The 23492-nt window shown below is 42.9% G+C and overlaps 2 protein-coding genes across 2 annotated transcripts; both read right to left on the reverse strand.

Moving 5' to 3' along the window:
- Positions 1 to 5488: 5488 nt before the first annotated feature.
- trir (telomerase RNA component interacting RNase) lies at positions 5489 to 7455 on the reverse strand. The gene is made up of 3 exons (XM_080856976.1): positions 6639 to 7455; positions 6114 to 6191; positions 5489 to 5931 (listed from the first exon to the last, which is right to left on the reverse strand). Exons 1-3 carry the CDS (start codon positions 6912 to 6914, stop codon positions 5827 to 5829), a joined length of 459 nt encoding a protein of 152 aa, XP_080713102.1. The 5' UTR covers positions 6915 to 7455; the 3' UTR covers positions 5489 to 5826.
- A 3366-nt stretch (positions 7456 to 10821) lies between these two features.
- Positions 10822 to 23453, reverse strand: hook2 (hook microtubule-tethering protein 2). The gene is made up of 22 exons (XM_080856739.1): positions 23284 to 23453; positions 22500 to 22582; positions 21870 to 21942; positions 21715 to 21765; positions 21471 to 21603; positions 20607 to 20674; positions 20178 to 20240; positions 19865 to 19945; positions 18619 to 18782; positions 17953 to 18093; positions 17454 to 17655; positions 16961 to 17071; positions 16575 to 16662; positions 16296 to 16362; positions 15734 to 15871; positions 14671 to 14758; positions 14000 to 14034; positions 13733 to 13815; positions 13535 to 13638; positions 13340 to 13447; positions 12989 to 13060; positions 10822 to 12838 (listed from the first exon to the last, which is right to left on the reverse strand). The coding sequence occupies exons 1-22, from the start codon at positions 23326 to 23328 to the stop codon at positions 12707 to 12709; spliced, it is 2130 nt and encodes a 709-aa protein (XP_080712865.1). The 5' UTR covers positions 23329 to 23453; the 3' UTR covers positions 10822 to 12706.
- Between the last annotated feature and the right edge of the window lie 39 nt (positions 23454 to 23492).

Here is a 23492-nt window from a genome sequence, read left to right on the forward strand (position 1 = left end):
AAATGCAGTATTTTTAATTGCAGGACCATATGACACATATCACACTATGCTGATGAAACTAAAGATTGTGTCTCAATGAAAGGGGGGTGGAATATGTTCAGGACACTCCAAACATTAAATAAAATGTGTGATGAAGATGTGAATTGCGTCATTGAATGCTCCAGAATAATTTAAATATAGGAGATCAGACAGGCGAAAATGCAGTATTTTTAATTGCAGGACCATATGACACATATCACACTATGCTGATGAAACTAAAGATTGTGTCTCAATGAAAGGGGGGTGAAATATGTTCAGGACACTCCAAACATTAAATAAAATGTGTGATGAAGATGTGAATTGCGTCATTGAATGCTCCAGAATACTTTAAACATAGGCCTACACACAGGCGAAAATGCAGTATTTTTAATTGCAGGACCATATGACACATATCACACTATGCTGATTAAACTAGAGATTGTGACTCTATGAAAGTGGGGTGGAATATGTTCAGGACACTCCAAACATTAAATAAAATGTGTGAGGTAGATGTGAATTGCGTCCCTGAATGCTCCAGAATACTTTAAACATAGGCGATCAGACAGGCGAAAATGCACTATCTTTAATGGCAGGGCCATATGACACATATCACACTTTGCTGAAGAAACTAAAGATTGTGTCTCAATAAAAGTGGGGTGGAATATGTTCAGGACACTCCAAACATTAAATAAAATGTGTGAAGTAGATGTGAATTGCGTCTCTGAATGCTCCAGAATACTTTGAACATAGGCGATCAGACAGGCAAAAATGCACTATCTTTAATGGCAGAGCCATATGACACATATCACACTTTGCTGAAGAAACTAAAGATTGTGTCTCAATAAAAGTGGGGTGGAATATGTTCAGGACACTCCAAACATTAAATAAAATGTGTGAGGTAGATGTGAATTGCGTCCCTGAATGCTCCAGAATACTTTAAACATAGGCCTACAAACAGGCGAAAATGCACTATCTTTAATGGTAGGGCCATATGACACATATCACACTTTGCTGAAGAAACTAAAGATTGTGTCTCAATGAAAGTGGGGTGGAATATGTTCAGAACACTCCAAACATTAAATAAAATGTGTGAGGTAGATGTGAATTGCGTCCCTGAATGCTCCAGAATACTTTAAACATAGGCGATCAGACAGGTGAAAATGCACTATTTTTAATGGCAGGGCCATATGACACATATCACACTTTGCTGAAGAAACTAAAGATTGTGTCTCAATAAAAGTGGGATGGAATATGTTCAGGACACTCCAAACATTAAATAAAATGTGTGATGAAGATGTGAATTGCGTCCCTGAATGCTCCAGAATACTTTAAACATAGGCCTACAAACAGGCGAAAATGCATCTTTAATGGCAGGGCCATATGACACATATCACACTTTGCTGATGAAACTAAAGATTGTGAGGTGTGTAAAGATGTGGACAAGGGGAAAGGTGCTGTGAGAATCATGTTCTTTGATATATCCAGTGCTTTTAACACCATCCAGCCCCTCCGACTGAGAGTGACAAGCTGGTGCAGACGGGTGTGAACGTCCACCTGGTATCCTGGATCACTGACTACCTGACGGAGAGGCCACAGTTTATGAGACTGTGCTGTGCAGCACCGGCACTCGGCAGGGGACTGTGCTCTCACCGCTCCTGTTAATCCTGTACACATCGGACTTCACCTACAACACAGAGTCATGCCACATCCAGAAGTTCTCTGATGACTCTGCTGTTGTGGGATGTATCAGGGATGGACAGGAGGGTGAGTACAGGAGCCTGGTGGACAACTTTATGCAGTGGTGCAGGCACAACCACCTGCAGCTAAACACCACTTAGACGCTGATGCAATCTACAAGAAGGGTCAGAGCTGGCTCTACTTCCTGTGGAGCTTGAGGTCCTTCAATGTCTGCAACAAACTCCTGCGCATGTTTTACCAGCCTGTTGTTGCCAGCGACCTTTTTTATGCTGTGGTGTGCTAGGGTGGCAGCATAAAGAAGAGGGATGCAGGGCGACTGGACAGGCTGGTGAGGAAGGCGGTAGCTGTTGTTGGCACTGAACTGGACTGCCTCACCACAGTGTCGGAGAGAAGGACCCTGAGTAGGTTGCTGACCATCTTGGACAATGTCCACCAACCACTACACAGTACTCTCAACAGACAGAGGAGCATATTCAGTGGCAGACTCCTGTCGATGTCATGCTCATCGGACAGGCTGAGGAAGTCCTTTGTCATCAGGGCCATTCAGCTTTATAACGCCACTCATAAGGGGAGGAGGAGGGAATTTGTGTATAAGCTACTGGATGACCTAAATTTCCCTCGGGATTAATAAAGTATCCATCTATCTAAACTGTATGGCAGAGGGGAGCGTAATGTACTTAATGTTACACCTTTCAAGAACACTGAACATAAAAAGTTTAGAGGGAAAAAAACAGTTCCTCACTTGCAATAGGATAGCACTGCAATTTATTCTCTCTAGTAAAAGAAAGTGTTACATCCAATTTTCCCAGCTATTTATTGGCCCTATGAAAGACCAAAAGGTCAAAGACGTAGTGTGAAGCTACTTAGAACAATTTGGAGATGTAATAGGGGTGATATACAACAGTTAGTGAAGAGTATACATACTCAAAAAGAAAATAACACTAAGATTGATTTAACCACCACACATCAGGTATATAATCTGAGGCTGGTCAATAGAAGACATGGAACCACTATTAATCCATAATTTCCTCTTGAATTTCAACAGAGACTTCATAATAGGTATAATTAGGCATAATTTGACTACATACATGACCTATACTGAATCCAAAATAGGAGAATATAAAAAATATAAGCCTACACTGTTAATACAAATAGCACCAATACAAATATAGACAGTTTGAGAGGGTTCATGTCTGCAGAAGATATGATTTAAAGTGAAGTAAAACCTGTGCTTTCATGATGTAGTCCTGGTTATTAAAGTTTAGGTTTTTTTCAATCTTATACATAGGCCTGCCTAGTCAATGGTATCTTATAACCATTTCAAGGTAACTTCTAAACAGTACCAAATATGTATACTATATGCATTGTAATCCTGTTTTGCTCTTATAATGCCAGTGCACTGATCAAATACATTATTTTTAATATAGTTTTCAGCTACAAGTATCCTGTACGTTTAAAAGTAATTTAATATATCTCACCTTGTTTTAAAACAAGTTAATACAATGCACAGATAACACAATACTATTATAAACAATGATCTAGCAAGTAGTCAGACTCAGACTTTATACTGACAATTAGGCTACAATAGCTTTCAAACACGCTTTCAACTATTTTCCCGATAATTACGACAAATGCAACAAAAACTCGTTCCATAAAAAAGGGTTTTATATAACCCAGTCGATTTACAGGGCTGTTTGTTGTAAAAACCTTTCATTTGATACAAAAAACGTATTTTACTTCCTCGTTTCCTTTTACTTCCTGGGGTTATTGTGGGTTATCGTTGCTGAAAGAACGGAACTTAAGATGGTATTATAATATAACTGAGCCGATGCATTTTGACAACCATGTGTGTGAGTACATTTCATCCAAGTGAATGTTGTAGCTGAACTATGAATGTCCCCCTGAACTCATAAGGTGAAATAGTGAGGGTTTCTCTATATTTAATGATGTATCTGTACACACCGTCCATTGTATTTACTTGGGCAACCGGTAAGTGTATGGTTTGTGAAGAATACTTTTCTAGTATTTTGTCTTGATACACATATACTTGTAGTAACTGGGTATGCTCATCATATTAGGAGTCGAGTATGATTTAGGGGGAGTGTAGTATGCTTTTCAGATGTAACCTAATGCTTGACAGGTATGCAGTTTCTTTTTTTAAGATACTCTTATCTGCATTTCACTGTGTACCTGATATGATACAGGTAATACAGATTGAATGGAAATACAGGTTACATAGCTGGATGTTTTATGCCTTTTGGATGGCTGACGGTTTCCTGTACTCTAATTTGCTGTGGATTTCCTGAATTTTGACTGCAGTTTCCTTCATTGTGATTGGCTCTTCATTGAATAGTTTCCGATTGTGCATGGCTGAATACACATGTAAAGGCAATATCATGGACTCTAGCTAAGAAAGAGGAGAGTTGCAACCGTAAATGACAAATACATGACAGAGACAAAAAAAAAAAGTGTAATTTCATTACACTGGTTCAAATAGTCTTCAGGCCATTAAATATATAGCAAAACCTCAGAGATTCTAAGTGCTCCAACCTGAAAGATCCATAATCCTGTGATAAGACATTTTTTAACCTCAAAGTGTTTGAGAGGCATGAAATCATGCAGTCACAGGGAAAAGGCCAATCTGCATGTGTGAACCTTCGATCAGTACGACCACCTTTAGTTCCAATTGTCTGTCCTGCTGGAGGCAGTGGGGAGAGATGAAAGTAATCATGTGTGCTTCCTGAGTACCAAACCAATGACCTTGGTGTTGTTAGAACCTTACATGCTCTTCTAGATTAGCAACAGGAGTTTACCAGTTCAGCTGGCAGGAGACTATCTTTAGCAAAACAGACTAACTGCAATAAAGGCACCATTCTGTCTGCAAAATGTCTACTGAAGCAGAACAGTGTTATTGTATTCTGTAGGTTTGAGTATCATACCCAACACTACAGTGAATACTGTTGGTAGTGCTCGTGCCAGTTTTCCTATGTGTTCAACATATTGTCATGCAATGCTATAATGGGACCAACGCTCCATTGCTATTCATGACTGCTAGGCCCTGACTGATTTTGTATTCAGAGGTGTAGGTCAATCATGTGTTACAATTATGGTTTGTAACTCAAGCCTCCACCCGTCTATAAAACTTTACAAAAGTTCAGAGCCAGACTTTACAGGACACACTATAAAACCAAGCCAACTGCATTAAAGCAGCAATAAGTAGTTTTGTTCCAGAACTAGCAAGCTAACTACCAAAAAGGCATGCAAAAATCTTGCCAACACCATCAACAAAACAGTTGGCACTGATATAAGCTTGCCAACACACTTCCTGTTGTCTATTGGCAGTATAGCTGGTAATGTCACGCTGTTAAAGCTTTGCTTCCATTTATGAAGGGTCTTCCAGCCTGGAACACAGAACAACATTGAGCATATCCTGAATGGCTAGCTGGAAAGACACCAGTGTTCATTTGTCCTTCACCTGGCCATATAATATCAAAAGGAATTTGAGGATGGTACCAAAACTAGTTTCCTATAAAACCATACCTCAAAAATGATCAAATTGTTGCTTTAATTTATTACATTTACTCCTAAGTTCTCTTTATCTCTTCTATTAGAAGTACCGACAAGCCGTGGAGAAGACCAAGAGAAACATCAATGCCTCACTGACAGTGGTATGAATGAAACCAACAGACACAACACACAAACCCACATGCTAAATGCTTAGCATTTTAATTAGCATATTTTTTGAAACCTTAGATTCAAATGACATCAAATACCAACAGGGGGGTATGGAATATCTACAAGGCATAACCCTGTCCAGCAAACGTTGCAAAAAAATTTCAAGCTAACGTTAAGCTAAACATTGTGTTCAAAAAAACAAAATGCACAAACTGTGTTTGCCACACACCATGTAAAAGCTAAAAACCACAATCGAGACAACTCTCTGGGAAAAGAAAAAGAAAACAAATAAACAAAAGAAAAAAACTTTAATTGTGAGGAAGTTAAACAGCTGAGCTGAGCTGCTCTGAATCTTGGCAGTATGGGCGCAGGTCTGGTGGCAGGCTCACTCCAATGCAGCAGCAGTTGGTGTGTTTCAGCGCAAACCCCAGTCTTTCATTTCACCAGGGGCCTGGTTTTGTCATCGTCTCCACACTGGTGAGCTTTGTACTTTTTCACCTCAGCCATGTACGAAGTCCAGGCGTCCCCTTTGCCCTCATACTGCAAAAATACAGCAAGGAAATAGTGATCAATCATCAATGAGAGGCTCAATTATTTTTGGTCCACTGATCAAATCTTCTGCCATTCCAAGGAGACATCTGTAGTCTTCATGAGGTGATCCCTTATTCACACATAGTATAGGCCAACATTGTGACACATGCTAGTGAAAGGTCAATACATACCTCTGGGTCCGATTTCTGCTTCTTTGCAACCACGCCGGTCTTTAGGGTCAATTTGGCTCCCCCTCTCCGCTTCCCCACCTGGGTTAGGGGAGAAGACTGAAACCGTTATACGAGCCATTGCAGGAGGAGTGCCACTGATGGAGACTACAGAGCATCGACAGTGAACAATTGTCTTCAGCCCACCCCAGCAGGGAGACACGCCTGATGTGTCTGCAGTAATGCTAGTTGATCATTAGGAACCAGAGGGGCAGTTACCCTTACATGGGATTGTGGCTAACACTGTCAGATACTTGGGGGACAATAGGTCATCTTCATCTGGAACGTATAAGATTTGGCAGGCCTAAAAGCCTTTAGTGTATGCACTGGGCTGTACGATAAGGAGGTTCAGAATATAGACCTACCAGCTGCATGAGAAATGGGTAATTTGGATATGCTGTTTTTATTGCAGACTAGACTGAGCTACGTTATCAGACCTGCAAACATGAACATGTTTTCTCTGGCTAGAGCAACTGCCAAACCCCTTACAAAGCTGGCCACGCTACTCGTCCTCTTTTCCACAGTCGACTGTCCTTGATCAGCAGTACTTTCGGAGCAGCTGGCTTGCTCCGATTCCCCTTTCCTTTGCTCCGCTTCCATCTTCTTCTTGAATAATTCCATGAAGCTACCATCGTTGGCGAATGCGTTGGCCCCTGCTGCTTTACCATCTCCATGCGATGGGCTTGCAGGTGATGCGGGGCTGTTGCCGCTGGATTCACTGCTGCTGCCTCGACGGGTTGTCTTGTTTTTACGTTTGTCATCCATATCAGCACCAATTTTCCTTGTCAAGTTTTTTTCCGCCAAATGAACGCCAGGCTATGTTAGTAAAACACGATGCAACGACTTTTTGGTCTAGTCAAAGCATACCACAAAAGCCATACAAGTCGGGTTTGGCTATTTCGAAAGACCCACCCTGATCCCTCTGTTCAACATTAAGCTGACCTTAAACGGCTGAATAGATCTTTGGGCCCAACTTAAACCGCAAAACTGATACAGTTGAGAAATCCTTGAATGTTTTGTCTGAAGACAAATTATAAGTTTGGCGGATAAATTTGTGCTGCGCTAACCTGCTAACACGTTAGTTAGCAATCTTCGGAAGCAGTACACAAAGCGTCTAAGTAGCAGGCTAGCAACAATCGGCACAGCCAAACATACAAATCACAGACCGCATAAAATACTACGAAATAACCCTCCACGTAAGTTGAAATGCAAGCAGGTCAACCTAAACCTCTGTAAACATCAATATTAATTAAGCAAAATGTCAGTTGTCGAAGTTCATCTTCTCTCAACACTCCGCCATCTTGAATTTCGTTTAGCCGTCCTTTAGCGTTGCACGTTTCTGCCACCTAATGTCACGGAGGGTAGTTGCTGTTGTTCCGAAACAATTTCTTCAAATCAGAGTAACACTATGCAACAATTTGACACCTTTTGAGGTATGGTTTTATAGGCAACTAGTTTTGGTATGTCGCGGCGAAATCCAGCCACTCTTTTACAATTACACAATCAATTGTCAAAAGGCCTAATGTGTTGATCTGTGGTGTATTGTAGTCATTCATTACGCCACAAAAAGGAGATGGTCCACCATGGATTAGCTCGATCTCAATGTATGAATGTAGGGTCAGACTTTTTAAAGGAACCTAGTTCCTCCCACTCTCTTGTGTTTCTTCGTGGCTCTTTCAGTATGGCTGTTTGCCAAGACCAATCACAATTATCTATCTAATATTATATAACTTTTTATGGGCTTATTGTGAGTGTTATCCCCTCATTAGGATTGTGTTTCTTAAGGGGCCTAGTGGGGCCCCCGGAATGCCAATTTATCACTTCTAGAGTTTGTATACTGTTTTCCAGATGTTCAGCCTGTCCACTTGTTAACGGAGGCCTTTCACACCAATGAGTCAATCCATGTTCATCTTAACATAGGAAAACATCCTACAGGTACCATCCTCAAATTAATTTCAATAGCATATGGTCATGTGAAGGAAAGATAAACACATGTGTAATGAGCAACTATGTCCTCTTCAGTGTTTTCAACAATCCCGGTTATGTTTCCAGGGTTTTTCTATTGTTTTGGGAACTTCTGCCGGCCCTTTGATTAATTCGGTATCCCCTATGCATAAAACCTTTGATAATATTTGTCTGTCTCTGAAAGCCTGCACCTGTGCGAACTGAATTGTCATGGTTTTGATAAAACAGGCCTCTCTGTTTGACCTGACCTCCATCTCTGCACATAGGCCTCTCTGCCTGGCCTTACATCAAATAAAATCGAATCAAATCAAACCTTATTTGTACAGCACATTTCATACCAGGATGTAACACAATGCGGGGGGGGGGGGGGGGGTTACAAACACAAGATGTGTAAGTGCTATTGTACAGTCACGCCATTAAAGCCAATTGAATTAAAATGAATTGACAGACAGATTTTCCAGAGATGAATAAACAGGAAATTACGTACTAACCACACTGGCACCGTAAAGGACTGCCACATGACGTACATGGCACCTGTTCTTGCAAAACTGCTCCATGTTCACCTAACCTCTGTATTACATCCATGATATTTTTCCACATTGCCTTTTATGGTCTCTAGAGACATTAAGGAGTTTTTGTATTGATATAGCAAACTAATTTCTTCAAATCTTAAAGTTGCTACTTCAATGAGAGGCAGACGACCGAATGCGATGAACTGTTCAATCTTGCAGACCCTCCAGATAATTTGAGTGGTGCTCCATGGAGCATCTGTCAAAAATGAGTGCACTTACTTTTAATACTACAATTTCCATCACTATGCTTTTCCAATTGAAAACTAAACACTTATCAAAGTTGAGCTAATCAGAAAATTCTGTTCACTTATTGCCAAGACAATGGTGGCTTGTGAGAGCAGTTGTGTGTCCTTGTGTATGTTTCTAAGAACCTGTTTACAACTTGTCAAGGACAAAACCTACCGATTAGTCTGCATCCCTATTCAGAGACCCCTTCATTAATATTTGGCTGTCCCCGACAGCCTGCACCTGTTGAAACTGCACTGTCATGGTTTTTAAAAACAGGCCTTTCTTCTTGGCCCTATAGTGGGGAAAATAAGTATTTGAACCCCTGGCGATTTCACAAGTTTGGCCACTTGCAGAGAATTGTGTGATCTATAATTGTAATGGTAGGTGTATATTAACAGTGAGAAACAGAATATCAACAAAAAAATCCAGAAAAATGCATTTTATAACATTTATGACTTTATTTGCATTTGATGCAAAAAATAAGTATTTGAACCATAGCAAAAATGACTTAGTACTTGGTGGAATAACCCTTGTTGGCAAGCACAGACGTCAGACGTTTCTTGTAGTTGGTCACCAGGTTTACACATCTCAGGAGGGATTTTGGTCCACTCCTCTTTGCAGATCCTCTCCAAATCTTTAAGGTTGCGTTTTCAATGGGAGGGAATGAGGTTCAAGCCCAGTATTCCACTTTACATGGCCCCATCCATAGTCCCCTTGATGCAGTGGAGTCGTCCTGAACCCTTGGCAGAGAAACAGCCCCAAAGCATAATGTTTCCACCTCCATGCTTGATGGTGGGTATGATGTACTCTTGGGGTCATATTCAGCATTCCCCCCCCCTGTCAAACACGGCAGGTCGAGTTGATGCCAAAGAGCTTGATTTTGGTTTCATCTGACCACATTCTGTCTCCCAATCCTCATTAGAATCATTCAAGTGTGCAATGGCAAACTTCAGATGGCCCTGTACATGCGCTTCCTTGAGCAGGGGGACCTTGCGAGTGCTGCAGTACTTCAAAAAAATTGAGTGTGTGTTGCCAATGGTTTTCTTGGTGACTGTGGACCCAGATGCCTTGAGATCATTTACAAGCTCCCCCTGTGTAGTTCTGGGGTTATTCTTCTGCACCTTTCGAATGATCACTGATACCGCACAAGGGGATATCTTGCACGGAGCCCCAGACCTAGAGAGATTAACATTTGTTTGGTGTTGCTTCCATTTACGAATAATCGCACCAATAGTTGTCTGCTTCTCACCAAGCTGCTTGCCAATGGTTTTGTAGCCCATTCCAGCCTTGTGCAGGTCTACAATCTTATCTCTGACATCCTTGGACAACTTTTTGGTCTTGCCCATGGTGGTGAGGTTGAAGGTGTGAAGTATGATTCTTTGGACAGGTTTCTTTTATAAACGTCACCAGTTGAGATCAGGTGTACCTTGTTAGACCTAATGAGGACTAATCTGTGTGCTTCTTGGGCACATAACAGATCATTGTGAGGCAGCATTCTTGCTGTTTGCTTGGGGGTTCAAATACTTATTTTTTGCATCAAATGTTATAAAATGCAGTTTTCTGAATTTTTTCTAGATCACACATTTCTTTGCAAGTGGCCAAACTTGCGAAATCGGTAGGGGTTCAAATACTTATTTTCCCCACTGTACAGGACACTCGTCTCTGCACACAGGCCTTTCTGCCTGACCTTACATTACACTACACCACACCACACCACTGCATTACAACCATTGCATTTTTCTACAGTATGAAATCATGAAAATCATATTCATAATTATATAGTGTGGTGTTTTCAAAACATTGCAGTAAGAAACTAAAAGGAAGGCATTGCCTGGTACACACATACACATTTTATTTGTAGTGCAAAACACAGAATCAGACCAACAGTGTTTACTACTTGTGCTAGACTCCTTCATTTGTTGTCACATAATGTGTAGTAATGAAAGACTAAAAGAAAATATACACAGGCACAAAACAAACACATTATACATTACCACCTTAAATCCAACATGTGATATACACAATGTTCCAGAACTGAAATGAACATTTCACTTAAACAAGAGCTGAGTGTACTATTGTAGGACCAAAAAAGCATGGAGAAATGTACCACATACCAAACAAACACAAAACATGGTACAATATACAGCAGGTTTACACACATAGTAGTAGGGTGCCCAGTCTGACATTCATTACAGAAGTCTTGGTACTAGTCAAGGTTGTCCTGACACGAAACAGGAGAACGCTCTTGAGAATAAAAAGCCAAGAGGCCAACTGTTCAAAAGAATTAAAGTGCCACTGATTTGATAAAGTATTTAAAATGAGTTAGGAGGAGAAACCGAAGCAATTGTGGACTTTGAATCATCCTAAAGCTTTAGACTTTGGTAGATATTCTCCAAACGGTAACAGATCAAAAAGACTCACTAGACAGAGATCAAAGGGAAAAAGAGTCGGAAAAAGCTTTCACGTATCAAAGCGTGACCCTTTGACGTCTATTGCTTGGTGAGCATCAGATTATCCAGTTAGATAAAATAAAATGTTAATCGTCTTTTCATTTTGGAAGTGTACAATGTCAAAACTGACATCAGAGAGGAGGGTAAGGCCTGAGGGCACGTGACACCTGAAATGCATTACTCAATTTCTTGGTTTTTAAAATACATTCCATGGTGTAGTCAGAGTAAGTCCAGCCATGATTGATACTGTTTTGGAAAGAGGTAAAAGGATGCAATATTAGTTAGATGTATATTAAGTGAGCTTTTATATAAACCTATATTAACTTAAAATGTAATAACAGATATTTGTATACCAAAAGTGCCGATTTGAATAATCCAAGGTATATGTTTGGGTGGAGATTGTGCTCAAATGTCTTCAGAGGCACACAAAAGAGCCATTCTAAGTGAATGAAAAAAGTGCTAATTTCTGCTATCCTTATAATGACGTTAAATGAGTACAGTTAGTAAAGACAAACAAACCACAAAAAGAAAAAAAGAAAGGGACCATGAATCAAAAATCACAAATCATTTCAATGCAATTCTATTCCATTCACTGAAGGTGACTACTTTACTGAAAAAACTTAAACTAAAAGTGTACTGGGAAGTAAGAAATCACACTTGAAACAATAAGACTTAATATAAGGAACATAAACAACCTCATTTAACCCCACACCCATAAAGTTAATTGGTTGGATAGGGACTAATGTCCTTCTGTAGTGTTTACATAAAGTGATTCATTTCAGACATTGAGAGTGTGCAAATGGGAGAAGGGACCTACTAAACTATAGCGTTAAACTAAACCCTGTTTCCAATACCCTCAAGGCGAGTGTACTTCATGATAAATATTCCATTAAAATAAGATTACAATTAAAAACACAATGTATCTAATGGGGAATAAAAAAAAAAAAAAAAGAAGAAGAAGAAGAAAAAAAAAAGGCAGCATGGTAGGGCTTGTACGGTATCGTAGAGAAGAAAGGAATATCCTTTCTGGGTCTGCTCCCTGTGCAAACACTACATAAAACTGCACAGCTGCCTCTCTCGGTCAGATCCACAGCAAAAACACTTGTGGGAACACTGTAGTGTCTTGTAATCACAGCTCGGTTAAAAACAAATAAAAGAGCCACCACCAGCAGTCGCCAGCAGCAGTCTTGATGAGGCCAGGGGAGGTCATCGGAGCACTGGAGGATGAGTGCAGAGGATACCAAGAGCACGTAGCCTCACCCATTTCCCCTTTCATCCTCTCTCTGAGTCCCGCCATTTCACTGAGGGAATCTCTTCAGGTCTAGCTCACACGGGATTGGTCTTATCTGGGCTGCAGACGGTTGGCGAGCCCCCTTCGGACCTGGGTGCTCTGCCTCTGCTGGGCCAGGAAGGATTGGGCCTGGCCAGGAGGCCCACTACGCTCCCCAGCTACCCTCTGATGGAGGGCCATGCCCTATAGGAGAAAGAACAGCGTCCGTGCATAAGCCAGTTCTTGATCAAGCAGTTACAGGCAGGAACAGGCAACAAACAAAGAGAAAATCATGCAAGAGCATTACACATAAAGAGGAGTGAGAATAAGTGGAGAGGACTAAAGGAAACCCACCATGTTGTACCAGGCGCTGATGATGAGTTTCTCCTCCTGATCATGTCTGGATTTGGATTTCTCATAATCGTGCTGAAAACACGCACAAACACACACACATACACACAAACACACACACAGAAAGAGAAAATAGCTAATTTCAGAGTGGTGTCAAAGTGACAGCACAACAATGGAACTTCACAAGAAAGCTTCTGTTTTACAAAGAGTAATTTTGCGGTCATACTGCTCACAGAAGCAAAAACACTACACCAAAGCTATCTATAGGAGTTCTGCGTCTTCAGTGGCCGTCTTCCAGTTGCTGTTCAAAATGAGGAAGAATAGATACGTTTATTGACGCAAGAGTGTACTCACCTCCAGGTACTGGATCTTGCGTTCTTTCTCACTCAGCTGGTTCTTCAAGGCCTGCACCTCAGGAGGGGCAGTGTAAGGCTTCTGTTTGGGATCCAGAGTCTGTATCACCTGCAAACACACACACAAACAAAACAGTGAAGAAGAGACGAATGTGGGGCTGGGAAGGTAAAGTGAAAATAAGGAGACTCCACCTACCGTCCTGGCCTTCTCCACGTAACGCTTGTAACGGCCCTCCATCATCTTCATGTCTTCGTCCTTCTGCCTCAGAACCTCCTGCAACTCATCGATCTTCTTCGCCACTAAGAGAGGGCAAGATTAAGACATAAACACACACATGCGAGAGAGATAGAGAGAGAGTGAGCAATGGCAGAGTTCTGTGGCAGAGCAGCTTACTGTTGCTGTCCACACTAGGCTCGAGGTCATCTATGACCTCCCGCTTCTTCTGCAGGTCAGAGTGAGCTTCATGGAGTTTCTCCCTGGAACCACATACACAACAGTCATTTAAAGACCTCGAGTCGTTCACACACAACATTCATCTAAAGACCACTCACCTCACCCCACTCACCCCACTCACCCCACTCACCTCACTCACCTCACTCACCTCACTCATTCAACTAATCCAGACACAGTGTTTGAAGACTAATCAACAAAACTACTCACAAGTGCTCTTCCAGCTTCTTCTTGAGTAATGAGGACTACACAGAGAGACAGCGAGAGAAAGAGTTAGTTAGATGTCTATGTTTTAGTGTGACACATATCGGCAAATCAACCATGCAAGCAGTCAGATATAATCAAACACACAACATAGTCAAAATCAAAAGCCGAGTGCGTGATGGCGGGCCGTACTTACAATGGCCTGAGTTGGAGGCGCGGCCGGGGAGGGACGAGAGAGACAGACAGAGAGGAGGAGAGACAGGTAGACATAAAGGCAGACGGGAAGCAGTTAATTCAGGTTCTCCACAGCAAACAGGTTAAGGTTCCCACAAACGTAATATCACATCAGAACACACACATTCCCAGGTAGGCAATTGGTGATAATGAGAGACTTCATCAATTTGTTAATTTGGGTTCCAAATGACTGAACAGATGTCGGTGTGCACAAATGTTAATTGAACAAAGACGCCTTATTGACAAAGTGGAAAATGTCAAGTCTGTCTGATCAATACCAATTCTTGACAAATCTTAAAGAGACGTTTGGATCAAGTGTGGTTGAAGTGATCAAGCGTTGTGATTTAGAATGAACTGAAAGTGAAAGAGACGCTCAGGAGGACAGAGGTGTGTGTGTGTGTGTGTGTGTGCGTGCGTGCGTGCGTGCGTGCGTGTGCCCTCACGTCTTCAGTCTTGCTGCCCTGCTCCTGTAGCGCCTTTTGCAGCTCTTCCACCTGAAGGCGCAGCTCGCTGATCTGCTGCTGGTTTAACCTGGTGACACGAGGAAGGAGAGAGACACACACAGACAAAGACAGAGGACACAGACACAGACAGACGAGGAAAAGGGTTGGATGAGACACACATCGGAACAGATGAGAGAAAAGTGATGTGAAGAAAGAAATTCAGACAGGCAGCAAAGAACAGAGGGAAGGTTAAAAAAGAAAGGCCTTTCTCTCTCCTGACATACCGACACATCTCTTAGACACCCTGCTGGAGCCTTGATAAGGAGGACCCTCATTTAACTAGGCTGCCCAGAGTTGCTGCACAGATCAGTGGAGGGTCAGGGCACAGCAGCGCACAGCAGGTTACACAACGCGCACACCGTACTCAGGACTAATGAAAATCTTTCTGATTCATAGCTGCAGTATGATTGGAGTATGGATGCATGAGGACTCAAGCTTACGCATGTAAATAACTATAGATTTGTTTTTTCTGTACGCAAGTTGTCCTTTTTTAGTTTAAGCAAGTATGCCAGACCAGCTGACGCATCACGTAACACAGAAACAAGCGATTGTTGATCGTTGGTCCAGCACTCATCTTAGCCTGCTGCTGCGCACTGGCCTCCACTCCCACACAAAGATGTTCGTCAAAAGCTTGTCAGAGGCTCTCTTCCCACGCACACACACGCACACACCGAGGGCAGGCCTGTCTATTTCTGTATGGCCCACCTGCCACACAGAGCTTCCAGTTATGTGAAGTTTGACTCAAGCACTTTACATACACTGTTTCCCACCATGGTGGCTTAACACACACACACACACACACACAGCTGTTCGGTCACACAAAACACAAACAACTAAAAAAGCCTCAATGGTAAAAGAGATTTGGCACTGTTGAATGTCAGGTGTACCACACACACACATTCATGCACATAAAGAATTGTGGTCGGAATGGCTACACACCACTCAAACAAAACGGTTTGGGATATTTGAAGACAAACACACACACACACACACACACACACACCTGTCCTGGGTCTCTAGTGTGTTGTTGGTGCGCTGTGACTCCTCCAGCTGACCCTGCACCTCTGTCAGCTGCTGCCGGAAGCTCTCCTCCTGGATGCAGAGCATCTTATTCTCATTCTGAAGCCGCACCACCGTCTCCCTGCAACACAAAGGCACACATTCAAACCAAGGGTTCACCGAGAGGTGAAAAGAGGAAGAGAACAAGAGAACACGAAACAGAGAAAAAGACAAAGAGGAAAAACTAAAGCATGACTGAAAAAAAGAACAAAACACAGCACAACAAAAACTAAACTAAACCATCTGCAAGCCCAGCATTTTACACATCACTTAGGGCACTCCACTCCCATCTGACCAACTGTTTCTGAGATTTCTTCACATTTCAACTGGCCAGGCTGATACATAAAAATACATCATTGCCCATCTCACAGCCATTAGTCAGTGATCTCTTTTGGCTTCTACAGATGGCTGGGAGGATGTTTTGCATTTTCGAATGGAATTTCACGCCTGCTGGAGGCTTACGAGGAACTCAAGCCCTGATCCAGTGAAGCATTCTGCACACTCACTTAAATTCTGTGGGCATGATTTCCGCGGCCAAGTTATCCACGGGGCTGGCGTCTGCACACAAGCCATCTGCAGGGAGGAGGAGGAAAGAGAGACAGCCATGAGACAGTTATTACATCTGTGTCTCCACGCGGTGAATGTCAATGTAGCCTAAAATAACTATATAACTAAACACGTTCACCCAGAGGCAGATTATATCCAATAACATGCACAGTTTAGTGAAGACAGCCAACTCTTAACACATAATACTGTTGTTGTCGTTGTCTAGGCTTTGCTCTTACCTACTAGGCTAAGGCACTTCTGCTGCACCTGTGCACACCTGAGCTCGTCATTGGTCTCCCGTAGGGTGTCCCTCTCGGAGATCAGCCGCTAGGGAAGAGCCAAAGGGAAGAGCAGGTCAACACACCGCACTTACATGACCATAATTGCAGGTCTTCAACAACAGTAATTCTCTTTAGCTGGATGTAGGGGAGCATGCCAGCTGGAAGTGTGCATGGCGTAAGGGACAGACTATTAGAACCTGGGGACTGGATTGGCTTGCAAAGAACAAGTCGACCACTATCGAAATAGGGACTTCCATTCATTTACGTCCAAAAACCTAGGCGAGTCTTGTCAATTCTTGTGAATGATGCAAAGCAGTGGCGAATGTGAATGTGATATGCCTCACCTCTTTCTCCTTGCTCAGGGAGTCATACTTGTCGTGGAGGTTGTTGTACTCAAACTGCCATTTCTCTGCTTTTACAGCCTCAGCTGAGTGTTTGGTGTGGAGCTCATGGACCTGCATGAGGAGCAGAGCAGTGATGATGAAGGCTTGGCATTTCTACCCATACCACTCCCTTACCACAGTGATCCCAAAATACTCTGGCCTTGCAGCTGTTCAAACGAAGTCTTACATTTTACATCCCAGTTGTTTCCACAGACAGGCATCATAGAAACCTCTCATAACCCCTTTTGTCTCCTGTGCTATGTAAGGGAACTTTACTGTAAGATGGATACAGTATATTCTTTAATGATTTAAATAAAAGCAACATGGCATGATGCAATATTCCTTCCATAAAGGACACTACCATTTATATTACTACCACAACCTCACACTGATTTGACCCGGTCCCTCCCTGTAAATGTCATTGGTGCAGCCCCTCTTCTGTCCTCCTGCCCACCTGTCTCTGGTAGGTGTCCAGCTGGCTGCGGATGACGTTGGCCCTGCGCAGCTCCTCCTCCAGCTCGCAGGTGCGCTGCATGTAGACGGTGTTGCGCTCCTCCAGGAGCCGCACCTGTCGCCGCAGGTCGCCCAGGTCCTCTAGCTTACGCTTGTAGGTGTCCACCAGCGCCTCCAGCCGGCTCACGCGGTCTGATGAATGCCTGGTGGTGGTGGGAATGGTAGGTGGGCAGGGCAGAGTGCAGTACATCATCACTACAGCAAGGTGACATGACTACAGACTGGGGGGGATAACATCTGGCAGTAATGTCCTGTAAAGCTCTGCATATTTTAAACTCCCACTGAAGAAATTAGACCAAAGAAGTCATCAAATTAATTTGAAACTTAGATACTCCAGGGCACAGCTGGGACAGGCCAGTGCAGGGAAAACACAACAAAGGTGTAAATCCACAACAAAGGATGGTGGGAGGGGGTAAAGACAGGGCCGTGGTGGGGCTCACCTGAGGATGTCCATCTCGTCCTTGAGTGTTTGCGCCTCCTGGGCTAGGCTGGTGAGATCCTCGTTGCGGTGTTGAAGCTCCACAACCTCACGCTCTAGTATGTCCGATCGCACACGCATGTCATCCCTGCTGTTCTCAAGCCTGTTAGGGGAGTCGGTAATGTTTGAAATGGTGTTCATCACCCTTCATTTGACTACGTCTAGCTCATCAATCTAAGGAGCCAGTACAAAGTAGGAAGAAGTACAACAATACCTAGAAGTATCTGCCACAGATTAAGATGACTAAGAGTAGAGTAGATACAAGGGTAAGGACACAGTAGTCAATTCAATTTCAATTCAGCTCCATTCAATTTCTTTTTATATAGAATAGACAATAATCTTCTCAAGGCAACATTTTCTCAAGGCACTTTACAGCGCCCAGGGCCTGTAGTAACACTATGGAAGCAATATACCAATCAAAACTGGGAGGCCGAAGTGCATGGCTCTTTAGATCTCACTATGATGCTCTGCAGTGTCCAGTAAGGCGCTCTGTGGGCATAAGGGCTAAGCACACACACACACACACACACACACACACACACACACACACACACACACACACACACACACACACACACACACACACACACACACACACACACACACACACACACACACACACACACACCTGTAGTTCTCCTCCTGCAGCTGCTCCATCTGGCTCTGGAGGAGCAGCAGCTTCTTGTTGGTGATGGTGCTGGAAGAGTCCTGGGGGTCGCAGCGCCTCAGACGCTCCCTCAGAGAATGGGCCTCAGCCTGCAGGGCTGACCGCTCCTCCTGGACCACGGCCAGCTGAGTTAGGAGGAGGGATAACAGGGGTTGTCACACAACCACGCAGAGAGAGAGAGAGAGAGAGAGAGAGACAAAAAACAATACATTGTAGTGAAAATGATGACAGGAAATTACTAAAGTATCTGACTTTCAAACAACTTGCATATCCCATCATTCAAGCCTTGATAGAGACACATGCTTTGAAATGCAAAGATGGATGACAAACTCGGATGAACAGCACAGATGCAGTTAGCAGCTTGTATAAAACACAGCAACACATAACAGGAAGCTGGTCACTTGGTGCAGTTACAAAAGGAATTTCCATCACAACCTGATCCAGTATTCATGCATTCAGGCAACGCTTCCCAGTCCCATCCTCAAAGACTCTTTAGCTAAGGCTGACAGTTCTAGCCGAGTCCACAACTATGTGAACATATGAGGGCCTAACCTCAGGGACTATAAGGAATGGATTAGCATGCTTAGGGATTTTTGGTGGAACGAGCACATTCAATGAAGTTAAAGTGACATCACCTGGACAATATTACAAACATGAGTGCAGTGCGTGCTAGAAATGTTGGCAGTTGTAATGCGTGGATGAGAATGTGGCTTGCTGGTGTGCAATTTCAGTACAGTCAGTCAAGCTGGGTAACAGGCAGGTTTACTGGCTTTTAAAAAAAAGCTATAGCCACATACTTACCTGAGTGATGCCCAATTCCCATTGTGAATGCACCAAAGCCCTACGCTGAGCTTCATGTGGGGAGGGGACAAACAGGCTTTCTTAGGATCACACTAGTAGTACAAGCGGACACAAGACAGGACACACAGACACGACAACAATCATCCAGACAGTCCTTCCTGCTTGGTGACGTGCCAGTTTGGGTGGGTCTCCTTACATAAGCAACATCCAGTCCGACCAGTTATGGCACAGCCAGGCTAAGCAGGGTCCTGACCCATAGCCACAGGTGGTGCGCACACACCAAGCATGCTCAGTTTCCCATGCCATGTTAACACTGCAAACAACTCCACCGCTCCACGAGCCTGGCTGCTTCCAGCTAGAATTCCCTCCCATCCCCTCGCCCCCAACCCCGACTCTTGACAATCACCTGGTGCTGAAGGTCTCGACAGTGCTGGGATATGTTTTCCTGCTCGTCAACCTCTTCACTGAGGAAATAGTACTTCCTAGACTGAGAAGAAGAAATACAAATGTGAGTGGGTTAGAGAGGGGTGAAAGAGTGAGAGCAAGAGAGAGTGACAGGGGGAGGGATATGCACACGTGGAGACAGACAGGATGGGAATGGAAGGACAGGTATGGTAAATAAAAGGTATACAGTGTCACAAAAAGCGTGTGTTGGATGGGATGAATAGGAAAAGTGATATAAAGCAAAGAAGACAGAGGGGGGCGGGAAGGGTCTTTACCTGGTAGTCAAAGTCACCGTAGGTCTCTGGACTTCCTGGTTCCACCGGCTCTTTGGTGAGGAGCTGAGTAAAGTACACACACATCCAAACAGGGAGAAATTAGCTCAAACTAACACAGATCACTGCAAACAGATCACATGCTGCATCTAAGTCTTTTTATAGCAGGCAGTAGCACAATGAGTGACTTATTCAAGTAGTCTTCAGTTTCTTGAGAGACCTCCCTTTATTATGACTGGTGGCTTCACTGACTGAGATTGAAGTCCAGTTCATCTACAGGACAGGTTAGAGAGGAAACTAGAAAATAATAACCTGCTGATTAAATCACCGTGGCTCTGTTTTTCTTCAAGCTTTGCACAGAGAAAAGACCTTTGGAAAAGTAATAGTTTGAGTAAAGTTTGGGTAAAGTCTAAGACCACTGATTGATCTTACCTCCTGAATGGCTGTCATGACAACATGCTGGACAGATTCCTCTAGCGTCATTATCTGCTGAATGTGTTCTGTGGATAGTAAAGATTAAAGGAGAGTGTGAGTGAAAGATTAATATATATATTTTTTTTTTAAATCACAAAATCTTTCTGCGTGACTATATTAGAATCTACCATCACAAACTGATAAACCCATTCTGTGTAAAAGGTATAGAACACATGGGGAAGGGGTTGGGGATGATAATACCTAAATCTCCAAGGCTCTGCCTGATAAGGGACCACACAGAGTTGCTGAAGGCTGCAAAGTATGACCTTGCCGTAATAAAGGTTGGGGTTGTAACAGCTGCCCGAGGCGGTTCGGCTATAAGGCTATGGAAAAGAACGCCTCCCCCAGAATTTAGGCAATGGCTGGACCTTATAGTGTCTTATGAGCACATGTTTAACGGAGTCAATAATGAAAATGAGAACTTTAAGAAGTCATGGGACCATTTTTTTGCCTATGGTATTGTGAATGTGCTGCTGTGGTGGCTGAAATTATTTGGTTGGATGCTCACTTATACTCGGACTGGGGACATATAAATGTACAGTAGCAACGCTGCCTACTCCGTTTTTTTCTTTTCTTGAATATCAAATAAAAAGATGAATTACAAAACTACATCACTAAACATAATTTTCATGTTTTGGAGAACTCGCACCCCACGTCTTTCTTTCTGAAGTGGTTACACAGACGCTCACCTTTTAACAGATTCACTTTGCACCAACACATGTGATTCTCATTCTTTTCTATTAATCCATGTCCATTCTCAACCACAATATCATGGTATGATCATGTGACACTCATGTGATGCAAGCATTTCTCCCTGCGCACCTTGCTTCTTCTCGCAGCTCACAGCACACCCCAACACCAGCTGCACCAGTCGGCCCATCTCAGTCCCGTCTCCCATCTCTCCAATCCGACTCACGTCAGGCAGGTGTTCATCTGAGACTTGTTGGCCAAGAACCTGAAACCATGGATGTAAAGAGAGATGGACACTCACACGTGGGGAATCTCAGAAGAGACAGAACCAACTGAGGAAACAACTCTCTACATGTCTGACGGCTCTCCTCCTTACGTCATGGTAATACTCCAGCATGCTCTGTAGAATCTTCTTTAGGTTGCTGACCTGTGGAACACAGAAACCAGTCAGATCATTCTCAGAAAAATAAGTGTCCTTGGATTTCAAATAAAACAATGAGAAGATTGTCATTGAGAAGAATGTCAACTTACCTTCAAGCGCCAGTTGGCCCCACCTTCCTCTTTGATCCTGCCCAGCCATGTCTTGTTGAACCAAGAGGGGTCTCTGACAATTTCACAAATAAAGAACAAATAGCTCCCTCACCATAACTTTTTAAAATGTAGACTCACTTAATTGTATCGAAACAAACTATGTAATCAGGCAAAACTGAGAACTGAGCTCAGAAGCTGTCCAGCTTTCAGATAATGTAAAATGATCCGATTCAAAACCTGCGTGACCGTGCTTGTGAACTGACACATTAATAGAAGTACAGCACCACTCACAACCCCTTGCCGGAATTCCCACCTAGACATAATGTGCTCAACCCTGGCTTCACAATTGCACGGTTAAACCTAATGTGAACCAATATTACTCATATTAAAATATTACACCAATCTCACCAGAACTTCATGTGGGGATATGTACACTTTATCTATTTTATATACATATATATAACTTATTTAATGTCAATGAAATAAGTTTCTTAACGAGTTTGTGAAGCCTACTACTACAAAGCCCAACCACCATGTGTAACAGGTGAAAGAAAACCTGGCTAGTGGTAGCGTCTTATTTACATACATGTGTCAAAATTACATGAAATCTGTTAATAGGTTTGCACTTACATTTTGTGTAGGACGTGAGCAATGGCCACTCCACTGGTGAGGTCATGTTTGCTGGTGCAGGAGGGCACCTGATATGTCTGCAACTGAGGCGAGCAAGGGGTGAAAGGGCCAAAAGTATGAAACACATGAGGACAATTAGATACATTTACAAACATGTCATGATGTTGCGGGAACTAAACGGTTGGCTCTTAAAATAGAGAGGGAGTTAGTCCTCATGCATCGATTTGTTAGCCTACTCTGCTGAGCAAACAACGCAGAGATCAGCAAACATGCATTACCTGTTGGCTACCGACACTAGGCAGCTAACTTTTCACACAAATTTGGCATGTGTAATTTTGAATCTGTTTTAGTAAAAACAAAAAATAACAGACGAATTTCTTACCATGCAAGAGTCATTCAACGGAGAGTCAATTAATAGTCTAAATATAAACAACTCAATACAAAAAATAGCCTTTAAGACCTTTGATCTGTTACATAAGATGTTTAGCTCGGAAGTTAAACAGGTCCAGGCAGGCGTTGAGTTTTAACATTTTTTTTTGCCATCGAATATAGCAAATCCTTGAAAGTACAAACAAAGCCCCACGTATCACAACACAGAAAAAACCCACTTTGTTCAATGCTGAATGGCTAGGTAGTTAGGATAGCTAGCTAAATGCAGGTTGCTAACAGCTAGGCTCATAGGCAACATTTGACACAAAAGCACATACTAGTTAGTAAGGTGGTGAGCTTTGCCTTGGTTTGTTAGCTAGTTAAGCAACAACATTAAAAATACATAAAAGCTTACCCAATTTAGTAACGAATCGCATAGCTTTGCTTTGTCCAGACTCATTCTGGGTTGTCTGGAAACACGAACTTCTTAGCGAGCTAGCAGTGGATTTACAGCGTTCAACAGTTTTCAGAGAGCAGGCGAGTTTGTTTTTGTTGCTTGTTAGCTAATGTTACCTCCACGTAGACCACCCTGGTCCTCTACTCAGTAGCTGCGGCTACCATTTC

Source organism: Sprattus sprattus (genome assembly GCF_963457725.1).
Source record: "Sprattus sprattus genome assembly, chromosome: 18".
Taxonomy (NCBI): Eukaryota; Metazoa; Chordata; class Actinopteri; order Clupeiformes; family Clupeidae; genus Sprattus; species Sprattus sprattus.